The 22,941-nt window shown below is 51.7% G+C and overlaps 1 protein-coding gene across 9 annotated transcripts in view; it reads left to right on the forward strand.

Annotated features, from left to right (window-relative positions):
- ZNF536 (zinc finger protein 536) overlaps window positions 1-22,941 on the forward strand; it is a 442,277-nt gene that overhangs the window by 198,763 nt on the left and 220,573 nt on the right. For all 9 annotated transcript variants that reach the window (XM_055145193.1, XM_055145196.1, XM_055145201.1 and 6 more), the window contains one exon: window positions 7,837-10,008. In XM_055145193.1, the coding sequence (XP_055001168.1) occupies window positions 7,839-10,008 (2,170 nt within the window). In that variant the 5' untranslated portion in view covers window positions 7,837-7,838. The remainder of the gene's footprint in view (window positions 1-7,836; window positions 10,009-22,941) is intronic.

The following is a 22,941-nucleotide window of genomic DNA, read 5'->3' on the forward strand; positions in this document are numbered from 1 at the left end:
ATGCTTGATTTTCTGAACATAAGGATCCCTCTGGTCTCATACCTGTTCTTCTCTGTCCAGGGACCTCTAGGCTCAGCCAGCCACGATCCTTCCTGCCCTTCCCTCTGTCCTCCCTCCCTTCACGGTGCACATCAAAGATGCCGCTGTTTCAGCCTTCTGCCCCACGTTTTGTGACCCCATCTCTCTCCCCCACCCTGAGTCAACCTACAAAGCCAAGGGCCTAGTCTGGCTTGCAGACCTCTGAATCTTGCCACATGTGGCACCAAGACATGTCATTTAATTCTGAACCCCATTTTACAACCTGTGTGCCCATCCAGTTGGGAGATCTTACTCACCACTTTCATGTGCCTTGGGTTTGCCTTGCTTACTGGTCTCCTTAGATTAGTTTGCAGATCTTGAAAACTCTGCTACAAAGGTTACTACCCAGGTTCAGCCTTCGATAACTTAGATGCCAGGAGTTCTCTCCCACAGTCCATTTACCTTCTCAAGACCTTGGCAAGGTTTGTAAGACCAAGATTGGTCCATTTTCAAGAGAAAGAGTGGAGGTTGTGGCAGAAGATTGTGATCATACCTTGCCATGTGGGAGGTGGCAGGTCCCCATGTGCTCTCGATGGCCTTCTCTTCCCATTTTTGGAGGCACCTCCATATGACACCAGGCAGGGGAATGCAGAAGGAGATGTCAGCCCTTATGGGTGTTAAGAAACCAAGATGACAGCAATTGATTTTTTGTTGACCTCTGCCAACTAGCGAGTGATAGTCTGGCCACGGTCCCCAGCACATCCTTCCCCTGAATCTGTCCTAGGGGTTAGGATGCTTCCCTTATTTCCACTTCCTATATGTAGGCTGTGAGGTCTCCCTCTCCTTGTCCTCCACTGAGCTTGCCCGGACCTGTGGCCTTTACCCACTCCCACGTTTAACATGTGGGCATTGATGTCCACTAGCACTCCCAACCCGCCGGCCCCCTGCTGAAGGTGGTTGGGCCATCAGAGAGCAGCCCTTCTTGCTTCTGCAGTCCAGTTTCTGGCTGGCAGATTCTCATTAGAATTAAGGTATCTGAGCCTTGGCTTCCTCCATGCTGATGTGGAAATCATCTGGTGCCCACAGTTGCACAAGGAGGATAGAGATCATGATGGTGAAATTTGAGCAGTGTTGGCTCCTGGAATTCCCACGAGGATGCTTTTACCGGTGTCTGTGATGATGATGTCTATGATACAGATGAGAGTGGTGACTGTTGTAAAGATAAAGAGTGAGATGTTGATGCTGTTGTTACCTGTCGTCTTTGAGAGCTTGCTCTGACTGACAAGTTCATGAAGATTTCGAATCCCTGCTGCAGTAACTGTTGGCTTGCCTCTGGATAGCGCCAGGGAACTCAGCCGTGGCCTCTTCACTAGGAGGACCTCACCTGTGCCTCACTATTTGTTTTCAGTTCTGGGTTCTAGTTTCAGCCCAGATCCTAAAACCCAACAAGCTATGCGGGTGAGAAACTTCTAGTCTTGAATAACGGTGATGTCATCTGAAGTCTTCAAAGAAATCTTTTATTATCTTTCCTTTCTTAAGTCCTGTGACTCTTGTTCTGCCCTCACAGAAGCTGGTCTGGAGACCTAGGAGGCCATACGTGAAGTCAGCTCCTGAGTCCACTTGCTCTTCAAGGCAGTTGGGGCCTAGAGTGGCCAACGTTCCATTCATGAGAGAAGCATAGGAGTTTGACCACACTCCCCATTTATACCGTCCTGACTGCGTAGTTGCCACCTTCCACCATTATCTTGAATATATGTTTATATGTTTCATTAATAAATCCAAGAAGGATTTAACTGTTTCGGGCGTGGTCTCTGAGCCTAAACTTCAGTCAGAACAGAGCAGGGCACCGGCATTGCCCTTCCGCTTATCTATTAATCATCTGGCAAATAAACCACTCAGAATCCTGCCCACCTCAGTAATGTTTGTGATGTAATTTGTTTGGATGCCCAAATGTCACCAGTGTTGATTGTAAGAGATGAAAAAATGTACTTGCTCAGCATAGCAAGCTCTAGGCCAAAATGTAAGCATGAAATCTCTGGTTTATTTTTGTAATAATGTTTACAGCTGTTTAATGACCCTGAAAAGGTTCAGTAGTCTGGTGTTCTGTATTTCAGAACAGGAGTGCATTATGCTTATAACAACCTTGGTTAAACAGTTTGAGCTACAATTGGAAAAATAGTATTTAATAAGAAGGCACTGTATTCTAGGTACAGCTCCCCAGGACTGCATCCCTGCAGTGGAAGGAAGCAAGGTGGGCTACAGGGAAGGATGAGGGGGGTCTCTCTATTCCCAGAACAACATATGGCAACAGGGTTTGGGGGCAGCTCATAATGTTTAGGGTGTTTGGGGCCCTGGCTGAAAGCCCAAGGCCCTCTTTTTCCTCTACCACTGGATGCTGTGAGACTCCTGTGAGGCCTCCAGGGCAGTACCTTTACCCACTCTGGTAGAAAAGTGAATATTTAGTTGTGCTTCACTAGACAACAATATTTGATTTTCAAAAATCCAGTTGAAATGGTTATTTTGAAAGTCATTTTATTCCCCAAGTATTCTTTTTCATGGCATAAGGATAAAACTCTTTCATGCAACTTACTGGCAAGATCTATATTTTTTGGACTATTCATAAGATTACTTTTTTTTTCTGTGCTAGCAAAATGAAACTGTGTTTTGTGTAAAATTTATTTAGACTCCTAGCAGCTGGCAGTTCTTGTGTCCTGATAGTTTTAAATTTCATTCTGAGTGAAAGATACAATTAGGTTCTCTATTGGAAGAGTTAAGTGAAAACTTTTGTCATTGATATCACAGGAAATAGTCTTGAAGGCAAAAATGCAAAATCAAAATAACCATTAGCACCATCTTAGAGAGCTGAATGGTGCAGTGTACCTGAATGATGAGGAATTAGAGACAGATGCATTCTGCTCCTCCCTGCAGCCCATGGCGGGTTTCTTTTGCCGAGGACGCCTTCATCACAGGACTTGAAATTGTAGGACTCGAGAAGAGAGGATCCAGCCTCCAGTGCATCCATGGCGGTTCTGCCTGCATTCAGAGGAGGGCCAGGCATGCCCATGCATAGGAAAGGAATATCATGGTGGTCAGAATTCCCACCCAAGCCTAGTTCTGCCTTATGACTACTGAGAGAATTGCTGGTTGGTGGTGCCCTGTCGACTCATAGCTCAGACCTGCAGTGGATAATGCTGTTGGTTGAGTGTTGGAGGACCAGTGTGCTGGATTCAGCATGCCTCTCAGAGCCAGTGTTGAAGGACACTTGGCTGCCTCTCCACATGAAGTGTATTCGTTATGCATTGGTACCTTCCTTCAGACCATCGAGGGTAGTGGATCTTCACCCTGTCATGCTTTGGGGAAGTCAAGGTCATGAGCTGAAGTCCGGGGGTCAGGTTTAGTGTTTCATGGCTTATCTACTTGCTATTGGTGATGCCAACGCTTTCTCACCTCAGTGAGAGGGAGTGATAAGTGACAGGCTAGATGCTTTGGTGGGGTCCCGCCATGCAATTCCCTTAGCCCAGGTCTTCACACAGATCCCTTGGCTGTTGCTTCACATTTGGGTCTAGAGTCAAGGCTGGGGAGGGAGGGATGGGCAGTTTGGGTAAAGAGCTCTGGGGAATTAGGTGACCACAGGGGCAGAGTTGCATGTCTGTCCTGTTTGTCAGGACATGGTGCTGTCCTACAGCTGAGACCCTGGCAGATGTTGTCCATGAGATGTGTGAGGGAATAGGTCCACCCCAAAGTGAAAGACTTACTCCCCAGGGTCAACAAAAGGAGCCGCATCCGGTTCTTCAGCTCCTCAGTATGGGATGCTGCAAAAAGCCCCACCCCCAGTCCTGCCCCCAGCTCTGAGAACTACCGCTAACCAGCCCTCTAGCAGGACCCCTACACTCCAGCTTGTCCCCTTATATTTGTTTTTAGAGGAAGTCTAAAGAAACATCTTCCCCACCTGGTCCCCCCAAATCAGCATGTTTGACTGATGTGTGTGTGTGTGTGTGTATGTGTGTGTGTGTGTACATTTGCACACATATGCACTCGTGTACCCAAGCTGCAGTGGCTTCTCCTTCCTCGAGAGCTTTGGCTTCAGACACTAGGGCCCTTTTCTTTGCTTGTCTGTGATTCCTGGCCTTGTCTGCACTGGCCCTTGAGTCCAGAGGCCCTTGAGAGCAGGTGACCAGAAGGTCCCTGGCAAGAGTTTGCTAAATGAATGAGAAAAGGGGCGAATGAGTGCAAATGGGTGAAGTGTCAAGGCTAGAGAAATTGGGGCCGACCCAGGTTTCTCTGAGTCCCAGGCCGGGCCTGGGGCCAGCTTGTCCTGCCTCGGCTACGCTGGCCCGGGAACAGCACACCAATTACCCCGGGCTCTTTCCAAGAATCCTCGCTTCCCTGACTTGCTCTGAGCCTAAGTGCTGGCATGGGTTAGGACCCATCTCGGCATTCTGCACCTGCTCATGGGATCGTGGGGTGCCGGCTCTCACAGAGTGTTCTGAGGTCCCCAGAGCTGCTGTCTACTTCTGACATGCTGCTTGCCTCTACTCCTGGCACCCAGTGTCCGGAGCATCGGTGATGTTCCAGGCCCAACAAGGTCACCACGGGCACAGACTGTGAAAGAGCTGGTAGTGGGCACAAATCTTCCTTGGTAGCTTCTGGGCTTCGGGGCATCTGGGTGATAACCAGACACCCTCCTGACTGACAGATATTGCCTGTGGATGCTCCCGAGAGAGTGTTTCTTCTACCTGACTGGCCTTTTGTGGGCTGTGTATTTATAGGTCTGTACATCCATGGATCCATCCAGTCTAAGAATTCTGAACCTAGAATGACTGTGCCACCTCTCCTCTAGGCCTCTGGGCTTTATTTGTCACCAAAGCAGACATCTTCCTGCTCCCATGTAAAGCAATAAGATTTTGTCCTCCTTTTCATCTAAAGAGGAAAGCAAGGTATAGAGAGAGGTTGGGGCATGTCGGCTTCAGACAAGGGACGCACAAAGGGTTTCTGTGAGGTTATAAGACTGCAGACTGACATGAGAAAAAGCCACCTGTTCAAGGATGATGTTCTAGAACATTCTATCTCCCCTTAATTTAAATTTCAACAGCGGTATCTGAGGACCAATGGCTTAAAACACCTTTTTAAAAGCTTTGTGACTGTGATAAAAACATATATATGAACATACTCAAAGAATTCCATATTCAAAAAGTATTTATTATTTGACAAGTTGAGCATGAAGGGGTTGGAGGTGGGGGGTGGTCTTTTATACTCTGTGCCCCTCATCTCTTCTGATTTGCAGCCTGGCTGTGTTGCATCTTCAGCCTCTCCTGCCTCCTACCGAATTGGCATTAGCTCATCAGCAACAACCTGAAAATAGCCTCTCTTCCTGGATTCATGTCCTCAGAGCTGGCCAACCGGGCAGTCATTGGAAGGGAGCCAACCATTTTGGTTTGGACATCCCAAACTTCCCCAGAGCTGGTGGGTGGAATCCTGAACTCTCCCAAGTGACTTCAGGGTCATGATCCGTGTCTGTGCAGGAGAGAAGCCAAAGCAGCTGCATGGGGCTTGAAGGCCGAGAAAACCGCTCGGGACAGCACCCCTAGGAGCTGCGGGAGTCTGCCCTGGGGCATCAGGCTCCAGGCTTTGGTCCTTTTCAAGCACTTCCACATATTAGGCTTCTCCTCCTCCTCCCTGCTGCTCAGTGGTGCTGTGGGTGCTGGCGCAGGCCGGTCTTGTCCACTGGTATGTTTCCAAGGACAGGGCCTGGCCTATGGTGGGAATTCAGTAAGTTTGTTGAATGAATGATTCTCCATGAGAAATTTTCTGAACATTCTCTAAAATGGGCCTATATGATTTTTTTTTTTCCTATTTGATGTGTAGATTGCCACCAGAAAGAAGGAGAGGTGGCAATTTGGCTGTTTGCTTTTGCTGCAAGTGAGCCCCTGTCTCGTATGTGTGTGTGTGTTTGTGTGTGTGTGTGTGTGTGTAGTTATTGTTGCCATCATTCTCAGACCCAGCCTTCCTACACAGAGGAAGTTTCTCTCCTTCTGCAAACAGACCTCCCTGTCTGTTTCCTTCCCTCCCTTGAGGATGGACGCACAGTTGCCTCCTCTTGCCAAGGAGGCCTGGGCTCCCGTTGGAGACCCCATCCACAGTGGGCCTGGCGGGAGGCCCAGCAGTCAGGAGACCCCACCAGGTTAGAATGTGCTTCCTCTACAGTAGGGCCCTGCTTCCAGAGGTCCCTGGAGAATAGCTCAACTCAGGTTCAGTCCCAGCTGAGGTTAAACAACCACCCAGGACCACCTCACTGGCCAACACACCTAAATTCTGGGTTTAAAAAAGGACAGACATTCCAGGGCACGCTGCAGTAGCAGGAAAGGGGTCCGGACTCACTCCTTCAGGTGGAAGGCTGATCTGGAAACAGAAGGATCCCAGATGGGGGTTCTTTGCCTCTCAAAGCCAGGCTCCTCACATGCTCCTTTCCCTCATCTCTGCTCCTGCCCCCTCTCCCCCCCATGACTGCCTGGCTGTTCTATACCGGCTGGAGAGGGGGTAGAGGGGGCTATTAAAGACAATTATGCAGACCAGCTTTGAGTGGTAGTGTTTAACAAACAGCTTTGAGTTCTAATTTTCTGCAAAACACATAGTGCAGGTACAATTTGTACTCATTACTGTATATTGGGAAAGTTATTAAAAACACTCAAACTTGGTGGAGACTTCCTATGGCATCCTCCCTGGATTTTAATTGGTTTTTATCTAGTTCTATAAAAGATCTCTTTAAGCCCAATCAAAGTTCTGCCTCAGATATCAAGCCAGGCGGCGGTGGAAGGGGGAATGAGTCCTGTGGAAAGAGGTCTTTACCCCACCTAAATCAGAGTGGTCTCAGCGATCCACTGAGATTCCAGCATGAGATAATTTATACTTCTTTTAACAGGCACAGTTGCCAAATGACAAAATAACAGTGTTTCGTAACATAAGGGTTAAATCTTAATCTCTGAGGTTTGCAAAGCCGCTACTCGCAGTCTCCTTAAAATTTAATATACCTCGTTAATGCTTCCTTGCAAACACTGAAGGATTTTTATGATTATAATCATGTGTTACAGCACCTAGTACTGTTTCTAAGCAGCATACTAATCAGCTTAATGAGATATTACTGCACTTTTTGTTGACTAAAGCAAAATCCCTTTTATTGTTCTAAAGCCTGTCCTTTACTTTATTTTTTCCCAAAACATTATCTTGTTTTATTATGTACTAGTAAATATCATGCCATTGGTTTCTTTCTTGTTTTTTTTTTCTATTTTTTTTTTGGCCAAATCATAAAATAATCTCTTTCATCTCAGACTGGCGAATATATTGAATAGAGTAACTAAAACTGAAGTTCTGAGTGAGTCTGTCTGGCCTTGCACCTGAAGCCGTTCTGCTGGAAGGCAAAACTTTGACATGAACCAACAGGTGCAGGTGCAAAAAGGGGGACAAGAGAAAAAGTTTACCACGTAGACCCCTGATTTGTTATTAGGTGTTGAATGTGGTAAAACATTAATAATTTAAATGGGAATGAATAATTGCAGTCTGTAAATAGAAAATACAAGGAAGACGATCTATCGCCAAAACCAATTGGAAGAGCAATGCCATATTGCATAATTGGCATTTAATAATTCATTTTTTTATTATTGTTTTTGACGATAATTCCTGAGCATTATTGTGTGTCGTAGGTAAGGCATGAAATGCAAATTCCCCCACTAGCTGATGCTTGTGGTCTCGCTGCCCGCCCCCCCCCCCCCAACCCACCCCCAGTCCCAGGCCCCGGGCTCTGAACTCTCTCTTTCGTTGCAGGGATGGAAGAAGCCAGTCTGTGCCTTGGCGTGTCCTCGGCGGCGCCGGAAGCTGAGCCCCACCTGAGCGGCCCGGTCCTCAACGGCCAGTATGCCATGAGTCAGAAGTTGCACCAGATCACCTCCCAGCTCAGCCATGCCTTCCCGGAGCTGCACCCGCGGCCCAACCCCGAGGAGAAGACCGCGGCGCCCCTGGACGAGAAGGCGCACGTGCCCCTGAGCAGCCAGCCCATGGGCAGTCAGATGGCGCTCCTGGCCAACCAGCTGGGCCGCGACGTGGACACCAGCCTCAACGGGCGCGTGGATCTGCAGCAGTTCCTCAACGGGCAGAACCTGGGCATCATGTCGCAGATGAGCGACATCGAGGACGACGCCCGCAAAAACCGCAAGTACCCGTGCCCGCTGTGCGGCAAGCGGTTCCGCTTCAACAGCATCCTCTCTCTGCACATGCGCACCCACACGGGCGAGAAGCCCTTCAAGTGCCCCTACTGCGACCACCGGGCGGCGCAGAAGGGGAACCTCAAGATCCACCTGCGGACCCACAAACTGGGCAACCTGGGCAAAGGGCGCGGGCGGGTGCGCGAGGAGAACCGCCTGCTGCACGAGCTGGAGGAGCGGGCCATCCTGCGGGACAAGCAGATGAAGAGCAGCCTGCTGCAGCCCCGGCCGGACCTGAAGCCCCCGCCGCACGCGCAGCAGGCCCCGCTGGCCGCCTGCAACCTGGCGCTGCCCGCCAACCACAGCGTGCCTGACGTGGCCAACCCCGTGCCCTCGCCCAAGCCGACCAGCGTGCCGGAGGACGCCGTGGCCCCCGCCGCGGGCTTCCGCTGCACCTTCTGCAAGGGCAAGTTCAAGAAGCGGGAGGAGCTGGAGCGCCACATCCGCATCCTGCACAAGCCCTACAAGTGCACGCTGTGCGACTTCGCCGCCTCGCAGGAGGAGGAGCTCATCAGCCACGTGGAGAAGGCGCACATCACCGCCGAGTCGGCCCAGGGCCAGGGCCCCAACAGCGGCGGCGAGCAGTCGGCCAACGAGTTCCGCTGCGAGGTGTGCGGGCAGGTGTTCAGCCAGGCCTGGTTCCTGAAGGGCCACATGCGGAAACACAAAGACTCCTTCGAGCACTGCTGCCAGATCTGCGGCCGCCGCTTCAAAGAGCCCTGGTTCCTCAAGAACCACATGAAGGTGCACCTCAACAAGCTGTCGGTGAAGAACAAGTCTCCCAGCGACGCCGAGGTGCCCGTGCCCATGGGCGGCATGTCCCAGGAGGCCCACGCCAACCTCTACTCCAGGTACCTCTCCTGCCTGCAGAGCGGCTTCATGGCCCCAGACAAAGCCAGCCTGAGCGAGCCCGGCCAGCTGTACGGCAAAGGGGAGCTGCCCATGAAAGAGAAGGAGGTCCTGGGGAAGCTGCTGTCCCCCATCTCCGGCATGGCCCACGGCGTCCCCGAGGGCGACAAGCACTCCCTCCTGGGCTGCCTCAACCTCGTGCCCCCCCTGAAATCCAGCTGCATCGAGCGGTTGCAGGCGGCTGCCAAAGCTGCCGAGATGGACCCCGTGAACAGCTACCAGGCTTGGCAGCTGATGGCCAGGGGCATGGCCATGGAACATGGCTTCTTGTCTAAAGAGCATCAGCTACCGCGCAACCACGACGACACTTTGGCAAGCGCCGGAGTTCTGTTTGATAAGGAGAAGCGGGAGTACGTGTTAGTGGGAGCAGATGGCTCCAAGCAGAAAATGCCTGCTGATTTGGTTCACAGCACTAAAGTGGGCAATCAGAGAGACCTGCCAAGCAAGCTCGACCCTTTAGAAGCCAGTCGGGAGTTCTTGTCACATGGGCTGAACCAGGCACTCGAGTACAACCTGCAGGGGCCCGGGAGCATGAAGGAGAAGCCCACCGAGTGCCCGGACTGCGGCCGAGTGTTCCGCACCTACCACCAGGTGGTCGTCCACTCCCGCGTGCACAAGCGGGACCGCAAGGGCGAGGAGGACGGGCTCCACGCGGGCCTGGACGAGCGGCGCGGCTCCGGCAGTGACCAGGAGTCGCAGTCCGTGAGCCGCTCCACCACGCCCGGCTCTTCCAACATCACCGAGGAGAGTGGGGTCGGAGGCGGGCTCTCCCAGACGGGGAGCGCCCAGGAGGACAGCCCGCACCCCTCCTCCCCGTCCTCCTCAGGTAGGTCAGCGGGAAGCCGGCTCGGAGCCCTAGGCCCCAGGACCCAGGCCTCAGTGGGGGAAGGGCCTGCCAAGTCCTCAGATCTGAGATCACTGTGGCTTGCTGGGCACAGGGGGGTGGAGGGGGGCGGTTGGCTGGGCCATGCCCACCTTTCCTGCTGGGCACAGGTGGACCCTGTAGCTCTCTGGCTTCCCTGAGCACTGGCCATGCCCAAAGGGAGCATTCTTTGCTGCATGGGGCAGGGCTGGCTGGTTGGCCTGGCTGAGGCTGGGGTCAGGCCTTTTCTTCCCCGTGGGCAGCCTTCTTCTGGTCCCCTTCATTGCCTGAACCCCTCCACGTCACTGTCACTTTGCCTCGGGACCCCAGCGGGGGACAGCGTTCTGCTCTAGCTAGGCTTGTGTGTGTGAAAGTGAAGGCCCCTCCCATCCTTTACCCCCAAGTCCAGCCCCACCCCCCCATTCTCTGGGCACCCTCCTCCAGGCCACGTTGCTGCTTCCGGTCCCCTTCCCAGGTGATGAGATAGATTCCCCAACCCCCACACCTGTTCCCCTACCCGTGACCAGCAGCACCTCCCCCTGAACTCCCCCAGTGGCTGGGAAAAGCACAGAGGTTGGAAACACAGATGCGTGACTGCATGTCTTAAATTGTACTGTGTTCCACGGGCGATACAGCTTTGGGGTCTAAAATAGCAAAGCAGAAAATCTGTCATCAGAATGTCTGTGAAATGCTGAAGCTTCCTGGCCCAGTTTAAAAAAAAAAAAAACACCACCACCAAAAAACACTAGCCGAAGACAGCTAAATTAAAATCGCTACCAAGTAGCAGGTAAGCTGTTGCCTCCATCCATATTTCCAAAGCCCCTTACTAATGGATAGTAAATTGAAAGTTATATCTCTAGCCCTTTATAAAGAAAGCATCTCGCTAATACTGTAATCATTCTGCAGCCTAACAACAGAGGAAATCATGCCATAACAAATACCCTGTTACTAATGGCAACATTGATTTCTGCAATCAGCCATTAAGTCTAGAAAATGAAAGACAGTTTGAGGCACCTCAAGGCTCTGCATGGCCCGCTGCTAAAGAGGGGGCAGCACATATTGAAGCTCGTTCTTTAAAAGTTGTTGCTTCTCTCTTATTTTTCCCTCCTTTCTCCGTTTCGATGAGTATTTCTATATTGAGGCAATTCCCTGCTACAGTTTATTAAGTAGATGCCAGTTTAGTTTTGTTGTTATTGTCATGCTTCAGCATACCCTTCTTCTAGGACAAAATTAGTATTAAAAGAAAGAGTGAGTCGGCTGGCTTATTACAAACCAGTAAAGAATTGTTAAGACACATAAATCTGAACCACACATTCCAGAGATTCCAATAGCACTTAATGCTGCTGCTTAAATACCCATGAAACACAGTCGACTCTCGAGTCGTGGGCTCGTCTGCGATTTATTTCTGGGGAGAGGCACCGGGATGGGGCCGCCGGGCTGGAGGGGCTGGGTCAAGGAAAGCTTCCCAGGTTCACTGCCAGACGGATGGCGGGAATTCTGCGCAAAGGATGTCAGGGCAGCTGAGCCAGGCTCCCTGCGGTGGAGGGACCATTTCTGGCCTCCTGGGAAGAGGTTCCCCTCTTCTGAGGAGGGTCTGGAGGGAGGGACTTGCCCAGGCACTCAGAAGTTTTGAGAGTGAGTGCTTTAGAGTTCAGAGGGACAGATTTCAACCCCCCTCCTGGGTCTGCTGAAATGAAAAGGTCTCAGCAGAATATTCCCACACCAAATGCTCGGCTTTCTTAATGACGTGTTTAAGCGTGTTTTTCTCACCTTCTGGCCAAGTGATAGCCTCATGCTATTCCTATCTCTGTTGCTTCCATAGCTCTAAATTCCCAGTTTGGGGGGGCGGAAAGCACACACACAAAAAACCCCAAAACCCATTTTGCTGAAAAGTACCCACCCACCACCGAGTGCAGCACTCACAGGCGAAATAGGAGTTGAGTTGTAGTTATCTTCTCACTGATGCTTTCATTTCTGGTTGACTTCTTTGTTTTCTTCATATTCAAATTAGACCTTTTTAACATGTTCTGACCAAGATGCAAAATTGATGGTATGCCTCTAGGCATCCCCAAACAGCATGGCCCTGGGTATTCAAGTTTTCCCAGGATTAGGACCCCTAACCCACACTGGCTAGTCTTCTCTTATTTCTAAGAAGTGGGACTTGTCTAAAGTGTGATTAAAATAAGCATTTAAATACAAATCTTGACACAATAGGTATTTTATTATTACCTGTTAGACAGAAACCTGCAAGGTGAAGGGGAGGGGGAAAAAATCCTTAAGCCCTTAAGTAAAGAAAGAAGTACTTATTAAGGCTTCTATTAAGAAGTAACGGCAAAACACGGTTTTACAAATTTCTCAGACGGCATAACAATGTCTCAAAACTTAATTTGCATCACTTGATTCTTTTTTTGTTGAAAACTGGGTCAGTAGGGCCTGAGAAACTATTTTTTCAGATCTTAACCAATGAATTCTTCTTTATAAATCGCTGCTCTTAACATGATAGTAGTTCTGAATTCATCATAAAAAACCTTTTTACAGAGAGCCTCTTAGAACAGATCTCCAGAAGAAGGCTTACAATGAGTGGCAGAGACTCCTTTGTTATCTGATGTAATTCTTTGCAAAGGAGGATTGGGAACGGAGTGGCTGTTTAAAAATGTCTCGCTCAGACCGAGACGAAGAAGGGGTCAAGTTTGCAATCAAACAGTTATTGCCGAGATGGGCGACTGTCACTGGCTAGGCTAATGTGGGATGCAGCTGTTTGTTATGTGAGCAAAAGAATGTTTGAATCAGTGAACATGTGAAAATGATTCCAGTGAACCAGAAAATGTGTTTGTTCTTTGGCTCTCCAAACTGCTGAGAACCAAGCTTAAGATCAACTGCGAAAACTAGGACCTTTGACAAATTGAGAGGTCATATTTTCTAACAGAAAATGGGCAAAACTCGTCACACCGATCACTTCCCCATCTTTTTTCTTTGTTTTATTGTTGTTGTTGTTGTTTATTTGACTTCATCATAATTTCACACCAAAGTACATGTCATTTCTGCCTCCGTGTGCAATGCAAAGGGAAAAACTATTTGGAAAGAGGCGGCTTATAAATTTTACTCTTTTATGACATTCAGAAAGCGGGGTGGCTGTGTTGATGCTTCCTCATTTCTGGCTCGCATGCGGAGGCTCTGATACCATTTGTCTCTCCACGTCTCCGAAACCTCTTGTAAGATTATGCTGGGTGCAACTCTCTCTGAGTCAGAAGGCAACTCAAGTTCTGTTTCTTTAGATTTTGCCTTGGAAATCACGCTCAGAATAATTAAAACTTAATGTACTAAGAAACGATACTGTTCATTATATCCAACAGGGCAGTTACCTTCCGCGTTTCCCCATCATTTTGGAGAGGGGCTAATTGAAGTGTTGATGGTGGGAAAGGGGTAATTGAATGCGCTGACCCTCTGTTCATTAAATAAAGTCGGCTAAGTTCCATGATCAATGGGAAGCCAGGGAGAGACACGAAGATGAAAATATCTTTAACCCCTACGACTTCGGCTATCATATTTTGAGATGGACAAGGATTATTTGATCAGCTGGGCTGGAAGCCTCACAGGCGCATCTTTTGTTGCCCGAGCTGCATTCCTGAAATACTGCACCTCTGTCCCGCACAGGCCCATTGACCACAGCCTCAAAGGCCTTTCTCCGGGGTTCCCTTGCATTTACATCGGGTGGAGAGTGATATGATAGATTTTCTTTCTTTTCCCCCTCTTTTGCTCATGTGGCTCCTCCTTCCTGCCCCCTCCCGTGATCCCCTCTGCCTAGATACCACACAAACCAGCTCCAGGCACCCAGAAGGGGGTGGGGGGGGCAGTGTGGGGGGGAAAGCAAAAGGAAAAATTTAAGTCTGAGGATTAAGATCTTCATTTTTTTTTTTTTTGCTTGTGCATTCCAATTGTTCTTAAAATATTTGGCAATGTCAATTAGTAACTGAGCAGAGTTAGCTGATGAACACAATTTTCCAGTAGACTGAGCACCCTATTGTTGCCGCGCGAACAGCAGATTTCTGAGGTCATTATCATTCGCTGGTTGCTTGGCCCAGCTGCTTCCTGCTGCAAAAGCCAAACTTTATACTGGAGCTCGGGGATGGCGTGCAGCAACAGGGGGCTGGGAGGGGGACGAGGGGAGCTGGCTGCAGAGCGAAGACAGTCATTATCAGTCGAGGAAACAGAAAGTAAAAGTTTCCAGGCAATTCCAGGAAAACTGCCCTATCAGGCTTCTCCCTCCTGTTTTTTTTTTCTTTTTCCCCCTCCCCCCCAAGTACCTTCCACCTCCAGGCAGGGAATTAAAAGGACCTGAGATGCCCCGAGGCATTGTGACAACTAATCTCTTCGCAGAGCAGAATTTTGGAAAACAATAATCCCATTGACAAATTTACTTAAAAATTGTTAACCCAATCAAAGGCATGGGAGTGATTTCCTCATGGACAGAGCCCTTCATTTTTTAGGAAACACAGAAGAAACAAATGCCATTTTTCACAGATGAAATTAGCAACTTGAAATTAGTACATTTGGGAGAGACAATCAGGGAACATTCTATGATTTTCCAAAGAAATCTTTTAAGCGCTTAATAGCCTGAGCTTCCTTGCAAAATCAAATTCCTCGTGGAGGCTGGCCCTGTCCCCGGCCTCCCTTGCCTCTGCACGCCCCCCACCCCCCACCCTGTTCTTTCCTCACCCCCATTTGGGAGCTGGATCCCAAGTAAAAAGCTGCATTTTTCAAAGTTCAGCCAGTACCCTCCCCAGCCGCCCCCCCTCCCAAGCCACATGGAGCCCTTCACCCTATATGGCCGTATTCCCAAAGTCTGGTGGAAGAGATGGAGGTGTGGGCACGAGGCCCTGGCAGACCAAATTTGCTGACTCGGGGTTCAGATGGGCAGAGGTCAGAGGTCCTGGAGACCTTCCTGGGTCTACCCATGGTGTTCCCTTGGGCCTCTCTCAGTCTACCTTCTCCCGTGAGGGATCTGGTGAGTGCGACCAGCAGCTACGTTGGAGTATTTACATATTTATTTGGGTGGGGGCCGGAGTGATAGCACAGCAGGCAGGGCAGCATTTGCCATGCACGCGGCCGACCCCGGTTCTATTCCTTGGTCCCTCTCGGAGAGCCTGGCAAGCTACCTGTGGAGTATTCAATATGCCAAAAAATAGTAACAAGTCTCACAATGGAGACGTTACTGATGCCCGCTCAAGCAAATCGATGAGCTCGATTTGCTCATCGGATGGGATGACAGTGACAGTGATACAGTGATTTATTTTGGTGTTTGGGCCACACCTGAGAGTGCTCAGGGATCACTCCTGACAATGATCCAGGGCCCATATGCGATGCCCAGGATCAAACCTGAGTCAGCCCTGTGCAAGGCAAGTGACTTATCCCCCGTACATCTCAACAGCAGCTCCTTTTTATAAATGCCGGTTTACTCATGCACTTGTCTGGAAGGAAAATTTAGGCATCCTTAGACTGGGGTACTTTGCCTACCCTTAACTCTCTATATGTCATGACATTTCACTTGCAAAGCACTGCCCCAGGGCTCTGCCAGCATTTTGGTCAGAAAGTCTTCACCTTGGAGGGTGCTAGCAAAGACGGGGACCCAAGCACCCCAGAACCAGGCCCCCTCTGTATTCGCTGGGTTTACGTGGCACTGTTTTGCATCCCAGGGGGTTGATCCTTGGCTGTAGGGTCCCTTGAGTCCCTTCTCTCCTCCTGCCCATCTCCAGCCTTTCACCCATTTCCCCTCCGTTGTCCGGGTGTCCGGGGGACTCTGCCTTCCTGGGCACGAAGCTCTGCGGAGCGTCCATTCTGTACGCATGTTAACCAGAGGAGCAGAAGCGTTCATTTAAATCTACATTTAATGGTAATAAGAAAAACACAGATTAGCTAAGGACAGGTTACAATGAGGCAAAGAATTAAGCAGTCAATTTCCAAAATAGAGCATGAAGCATTAGCTGGTGATTCACATTCGCTTGAAGGGGAGGTTCTTGGGCACAGAGCTGGCCTCCACCTTGGGCGGATTGGGGCAGGAGCGAGTTTGCTTTGGGATCAGCCACAGGATGGCCTCTGCTTGGGGGTGTGGCCAGGGCAGGAAATGGCAAAAGCCACCTTTGTGTGTGTGTGTGTGTGTATGTGTGTGCCACTGTCTCAGTGCCCTGGGGCTGCCTCTGGGGTCAGCTGGGGTGCCCTGCTTGCTCAGATACTTCCTCCTGTGCTTCCTTTGCCTCCCTTCGTGGGCAGGAAGCCTTCTGCCCCGCTCGAAGGAGCAAGCTTCTGAGAGGGGAGCGCAAGGAAGGGTTCTGCATCACTGGATTGCACCTCCACTACTGCCTAGGTCTGCACTAGAGAAGGTGCTGTCAGGTGGCCCTGACATCTCAGGAGGGTGGGGGACTGGGCAAGCTCCAGCAAGCTCCTGCAGGATCGCCCAGAAGCCTATACTGGGAGAGTGCCCAGCTGCTTGAGTTGGTGATAAGAGGGAATCCCGGGAAAGCAGCCCCACGGGGCACCCTTTGCCACCGTCCGTCCGAGCAGTGAGCAGCCAGCATCTTCAACCACGGCATCGCCGTGTTGAGGCTTTGATGGGAGGGGTGGAGAAACACCTGCAGAGATCAGGAGATTGGATTTGTGCAAATGTCCCAAATTCGTGCTGATTGGGCTGGAACCTTTGCCATCTGCGACCCTTGGGCCTGCCTGCTGTCTTTCCAGGCCCCTCACCTCCCCTTGCCTCTCCCTCTCCTCTGTCGGCATCCGAGAGCCTCCTCTCTCCGCCCTGGCAGGCTGGGCTGGCGCAGCGGGAGGGAGGCGGGGGCTCGGCCAGGCTTGCAGATGCAGTGAGGAGAGGGGCTCTCCAGCAGTTCGGGGGCAGGTGGCGGGGGCCCTCTGATCTCCCCAGGAGTTAGCGTCGTCGCAGCAGCTGAGAAGAGCCGTGGGTCCCCCTTGCCTTTTCCTGGCAGGACGGGGCGACGGCAACATTTACTTAAGCTGTGGAGTTTGGCACTGCCTGCGCCAGGCGCCATCTGGAAAGCCCTTCTCAGAAAGCCACGGACCCTCCCCAAAGAGCTTAGGGAGCGGGGCGTGGGCAGAGCTGTGGGGTCTTTTTTCTTGGGCAGAAGCTGAGGCACCTGAGCAGGGTTAGGGGTGGGGATGGGGGGGGAGGAGGCGGAACACCATCCAAGGGCGGGTCTCCTGGTTTTCTTCTTGGGCAGAGTCTGCATCAACTTGCCTTTGTCAGGGCCGCCCCCTGGCCTTCTAGGACTGGCCTTCCTTCCGTCCGCTTCTTTCATAACCGCATCTCTCGTCCTCGTTTCCACCTAAGCCCCCGGCCTGTCGTGGCCGAGCTGGTGGTGAGTTAGCCAAGACCGCGACAGGTCATCCCTGGCTGCTACACGTTTGAGAAGGGGGCTTGCTAGCAGGATGGACGCCGTGAGGCCTCCAGAACGTGCAGGGGCGGGAGACGGCGGCTTGGCTGGTGACACACAGGCAAGCTAAGCACGGAGATTTGCTGCCCTCCTCTCCCTGATCCACATCTTCAAAAAAAAAGACGGCAGAGCCCCCAAACAATGCATGTCTGAACACTCCCCGGCGTGAGCAGATGGGTGGGCCCCAGCGGGTGCAGGGGACGTGCCCATTTCTGGGCACAAGTTTCTTTTGTTTGTTTGTTTCCTTCAGAGGGTGAGTGGTCTGGGGCCCGCCTGCTTGGGGGACCCGTCTCCGTGGCTTGTGGGGTTTTGACGTGTGGCCTCTGTCTGAGAGAAGCTGGAGGCATAGCACAAGCTGTCCACCGTGCCAGGTCGGGGAGAGGCATCTCAGGGCCCGGCCCGAGCCAGCAGTAGCACTCAGTGGGGGCTGGGTGCAGCTCTCAGAAGGGAGCACACCTCTGGGAACCCCACCAAGCCATCCTTGGTGGTTGGTTCCCCTCCCTGGTGGGCTCCTGGTGGGCTGGAACAGGGGCATCTGGCTTGACTTTAGATCCTAAACCATTGGTGTTGAGGCAGGCCCCATCTGTACTCCCTTCTCCCCATGATAGCTGAGTTCCCTCTTAGCCGAGGGCCTGTCACTACTGACCCATGACCCCTGGCCATCACCTCTGGCCACCCCTGGCCTGCTACCCCTAGCCCATCCTCCCTTGCCCATCACTGCTGGCCCATCACCCCTGGCTTGTCCCCTGGCCACTTATTCCTTGCCCGTCACCTCTTGTCCATGGCCCCTGGACTATCTATCACCCCTGGTTCGTCCCTGGTCTGTCACTCCTTGCCTGTAACCCCTGGCCCATCACTCCTGGCCCGTGAATCCTGGCTGGCACCCTTGGCCCATCACCCCTGGCTGGCAGCCTCCCTTATTGTCTCCAGTCCTCTTGAGAGGCACTTGGAAGGTCTCCAGTGAGCAGGTATTTGTCGGGTTCGTGTGAAATGAGTACAGTGCTCCAGGGCGTGACACTGGGGCCGAGACCTGCTTCTCCTTAGTGTTCAATGTATTTTGTTAAATTTGGCCAAAACTGGGTGTTTTATGTTTCTTAAGTGATTTTTTCTTTTTTCCTGAATTTGAAGCTTCCTTTAGCACAGTCACATGTGACGTGAGCTGACCTGCCACAGGGTGTCGCAGTGCTCTGGGCCCTTCCTCTGAGCATGGCCCCCGGGGCACCTTCGTGTTCACTCCTCCCAGAGCCCTTTATGTTAAACATCTTCATGTTAAACATCACTGTTCTTATTTATTTGTTTGTTAATTTTTCTTTTGCTTTTTGGGTCACATGCGCAGTGATGTACAGGGGTTACTCCTGGCTCATGCACTCAGAAATCACTTCTGGTGGTGCTCGGGGACCATATGGGATGCTGGGAATCAAACCTGGGTCGGCCAAGTGCAAGGCGAACGCCCTACCCGCTGTGCTATTGCTCCAGCCCCACTGTTCTTACTTATATTATTCTAAAATATCCTTGTCCTCTTGGACATCTAGAAATGGTAGATAAGTAAACACAAATTTTAATGAGCCACATCTAGCACTGATCAGAGAGAACCTTTGGGGACAGCTCAGAGGTACCTTTTATTCCCCTAATGCACTCCTAGGTGCATTTCACGTGAAGGATTGTACCGTGCCCAGTTCCTTAGGGTGTGCGAGCCTCACCAATACAGCTCGGAGCTACTCCTAAATATGGTCCCAAAGGTGCAGGTCTCACAGTTTGGTGCTCAGTCCCAGCAGTGCTTGGGGGAGGCCCTCAGTGTCAGGAGACCTCAGGTGCATGCTGACCCTTTGAGCTGTCTCCCCAGACCTGTAACAAGGTTTTCACTCAGCCTTTTGTCCTGGATTTTTTGTCATTGAATTATCAGCACAGGATTAGCAAACTTTTTCTGGATTGGGCCAGAAAACTGGCCTATGAACTGTCCTTTGCCTTCTGAAAAAGCTTCGCACAAATAGCATGGTCTTTTGAGAAAATATGAGCAGTGCAGAGAAGCAAAACACAAACCTACTTCTATAAAATGATTTAGCCAATCCTATGACACCGAGCATAATGAGCTCTCTCTCTTCCTCTGTGTGTGTGTGTGTGTGTGTGTGTGTTTTAATTTCTGCATCTAAATCTTTCTAACCATCTGCACAGTGATTTCCATGAAGCCAACTCCAAGCCATGGCCTTTGGTCTTGTGCTGTGGGTTTCTCTCATCCACAAAGTGCTGTGTCCAGGGGGTTGTTTCTTCAGGGGTGGAGTTTGAACCACCAGGAAGTTGCTCCTATGGTTACATTGCAGCCAGTGTCCATATCACCAACCCACTCTGAGATTCATTTGCTCTTCATAAGCTCGCTCATGTGCCCAGTCATTTATTCTTTTATTTATTCATTCGAAGTTAAAATGTGTATTAAGTCGATTCTGTGCCCTGAGTAATGGGTTGGATCCCTGGACAGAGAGATGTGTGTAGACACATTCAGAGTCCGGTGGATCAAAGTCTTGGGGACTTGGACAGAGTGAGGGATCCACCATGCCTACCAGGGGTCTACCCCAGGGGCAAGTGCCTAAATGCTTACATTTGTACCCAAAGGGTGAAGCAAATTTGTTTTTTAAAAATTTTATTGAATCATAGTGAGATAGTTACAAGCTTTCCTGTTTGGGTTACAATCACACAATGATCAAACACCCATCCCTCCACCAGTGCACATTCCCCACCACCAATATCCCCGGTATACCTCCCCTTTCCCACCCTCTCCCTGCCTCCATGGCAGACAATATTCCCCATACTCTGAAGCAAACTTCTTGATCCCCTAAGACACTCACTCCATCGGCAGGTGATTTTTCCTTTGTAGAATCAATCGGTCCAGCCTGGTTTCTTGTGGGAAATAGAGCGCCCCAGCCCAGCCACCTGGCTGCCGATCCTTCCTCTCTGGCTGTGAACCTGAGTTCAGTCACGTTTCTGCTCAGAAGAGGCCCAGGGGGAGAGTCCAGCTGTTGCTTTGGGGGCCTCCCGGGGTCAGGAACGGAGTAGAAGGGGAGCTGACAGAGGATCATCCCTGGGTGAGGGCAGCAGGATGGGTCAGGGTGGGCCAGTGCCCCCCTGTCCCTCTGTTGGGGAGTGCGGGACATGTGCCAGCCCTTGTGGGCCTAACTACCCTGTTGTCTGGCTGAGATCCTCCCAGGGAGAGGCAGAGCCAGCAGGACCAAACAGGCCATGCAGATCGTGCCGGAAAGGAGGACCCTGGCTATGTCTGCGAACCCAACTAACTTTGCCCTTGCACCATCAGACCTGCTCCCCCGGGGGGCAGTGGGGAGGATGTGGACACAGCACCGATCACTCTCCCCTTCAGGGGCCACAGGTGTTGCAGACAGTGCCAGGCTTCTTTCTGTGGGGTGGGACATGAACGGAGCCCAGATCCACTGGCCAAGATTTAGTTTTCAAGTTCCTGGTGGTCTCGAGTTGGGTCTGAATTCTCAGTGATTTAGCCACTCAGAAGGATCACCCCAAACTTTCCCCTCCTTCATAATGGCAAAAAGGCTGCCACGGCTCAGGTCTCACACCTCTACCTCATCAAACAGGATCACTCTTTCCCAGAGACCCCGCCATGTTCTCCTTTTATATTATTCTATCTTTCTTGTGTTATCGTGTCCATTCCTGACCCCCTCCTCAGGGCCTGGGTATTGGATGGCTCATGTCAAGTCGAGGTCACCTGCGATAGGGAAGAGCAATTGGGTCACCCATCCCACCAGCTGAGAATTAAATGAGTTATTCCACAGGGATTCAGAGGGAGGAGACTTGGAGCCTGAGAATAAGCCACGTCCCAAATGGACTCTGCTGGTGGCTTCCGCAGCGAGCGCCCTCCTGTTCAGGAACCCCTGGGGTGAGGCTAGTTGTGCAGGTGAAGAGAGCGAGGACCTTCAGTCCTGAGAACTGCAGAGGGCTACTGCTGTGGCCGGGACAGCACCCGGGATCGAGTGTGGTTTAGCTCTGCAGGAGAGAGCTAGTTCCTTGGCTCCTTCCCCTGGGCCCTTCCCCCTTGCCCAAGCCTCTTTAGCCCAGAAGTGACTCTGCCCGCTACGATAGCTGACCCACATGAACTTTCTTTGTGTCCCCTGGCTATCCTGGGGCACATGAGGGGAAGGAATCTGCTCCCTAGGACAAGTTGCTACGGTGCATGGACTCATCAGAAGTGCTCAGGACACAGTTGTGCCCTGCACAGCTGCGGATGGCCGCATCTAGATGGCCTTCCCAGCTGGGCAGCTTTGTGTTCCCTCCCCCTCCATGTCCCGGTCCCTGTCGACACGCGGTGAGCAACCAGCAAGTGCTCTCTCTTAGCTGCTCTTGGCTCTGAAAGAACAGCAGGCGGCTTCAGCTCCCCACAGGTGGCACCCTGGAGGTAGGTGTGGCAAGCCCAGCTTCTAGCTTGTGTGTGTGGGGGGCTCCTCTGCACCCCAATCTCAGCCCCGGTTTCCCCCCCAGCCGACAGAGCCAAATGTTCCCTAGAAGGCTGCCCTGGGATCTGCCCTTCCGGGTCTAGAGAGTATTTTCAGATGTGAAGCAGACGCACAGGGAGGCTGAACTGAACTGTAACAGCTGGAAAGTTCCAGAGATGGGATTTGAACCCATGCCTGTGTGTGACCTGTTAGTTCCATATCCGGGGGTCCCTCTGGGAATGGCGTGAGTGCCACGGGAGGCAGAGCCCCTGCATCCCAGCCCCGTGTCTACGCCCACACTGGACCGTTAGAACAGGATCTGGGAGGCTGCCCTCACTGCACTCTCCCTGGGCCTTGCTTGCCCCTGCCAAAGATTCCCCGGGACCCTCCACGGAGGCTCCACACTCCAACTACAGGGACCCCAAGGCAGCGGTTGTAATCACCCTCCACCCCTCACCCCCCCACCCGCCCCAGCTCAAGTCTATCCACTCCCAAGCATCTCAGAGGCAAGTCTTGGTACCCTGAGAGGTGCAGTATCTACTGAGAGGATGAGGGCGTGGGAATGTGGTCCAGCCCAGGGCCAGCGCCCCTCGGGAGCACCCGCTGTTGCCAAGACTCGTCTCCTTTGCTATCCAGTGGTACGGGCAGGAGGGTGGAGCAGCCTTGCCCTGTTCTCTTCAGCCAGGGCAGCAGGGCACCTGGGAGCAGGAGTTGGACAGACGGGGACTGCGACTCAGCTAGGCCTGCCCCAGAAGTCAGTGGGCTGCCTCTTGCCTGCCCCTCCTTTTCCAGAGGAGCAGGGGGAAATCCCCCACTGCCAGATGAAGAGGAAGCAAAGAGGGGCCCTCTAATCCTCCTCGCCAGTCAGCAGTTAGGTCCTCTGAGGTGTAAATTGGGAGGGCAAGTTCTCTCTCATCCGGGAAGCCTTCCAGAGGAGGGCCGCTGAGTTCTTTGTTGTCTGGACTCCTGGCACCAAAGGCTGAGCCGGGAGGACACTTCAC

Source organism: Sorex araneus, chromosome 8 (genome assembly GCF_027595985.1).
Source record: "Sorex araneus isolate mSorAra2 chromosome 8, mSorAra2.pri, whole genome shotgun sequence".
NCBI lineage: Eukaryota > Metazoa > Chordata > Mammalia > Eulipotyphla > Soricidae > Sorex > Sorex araneus.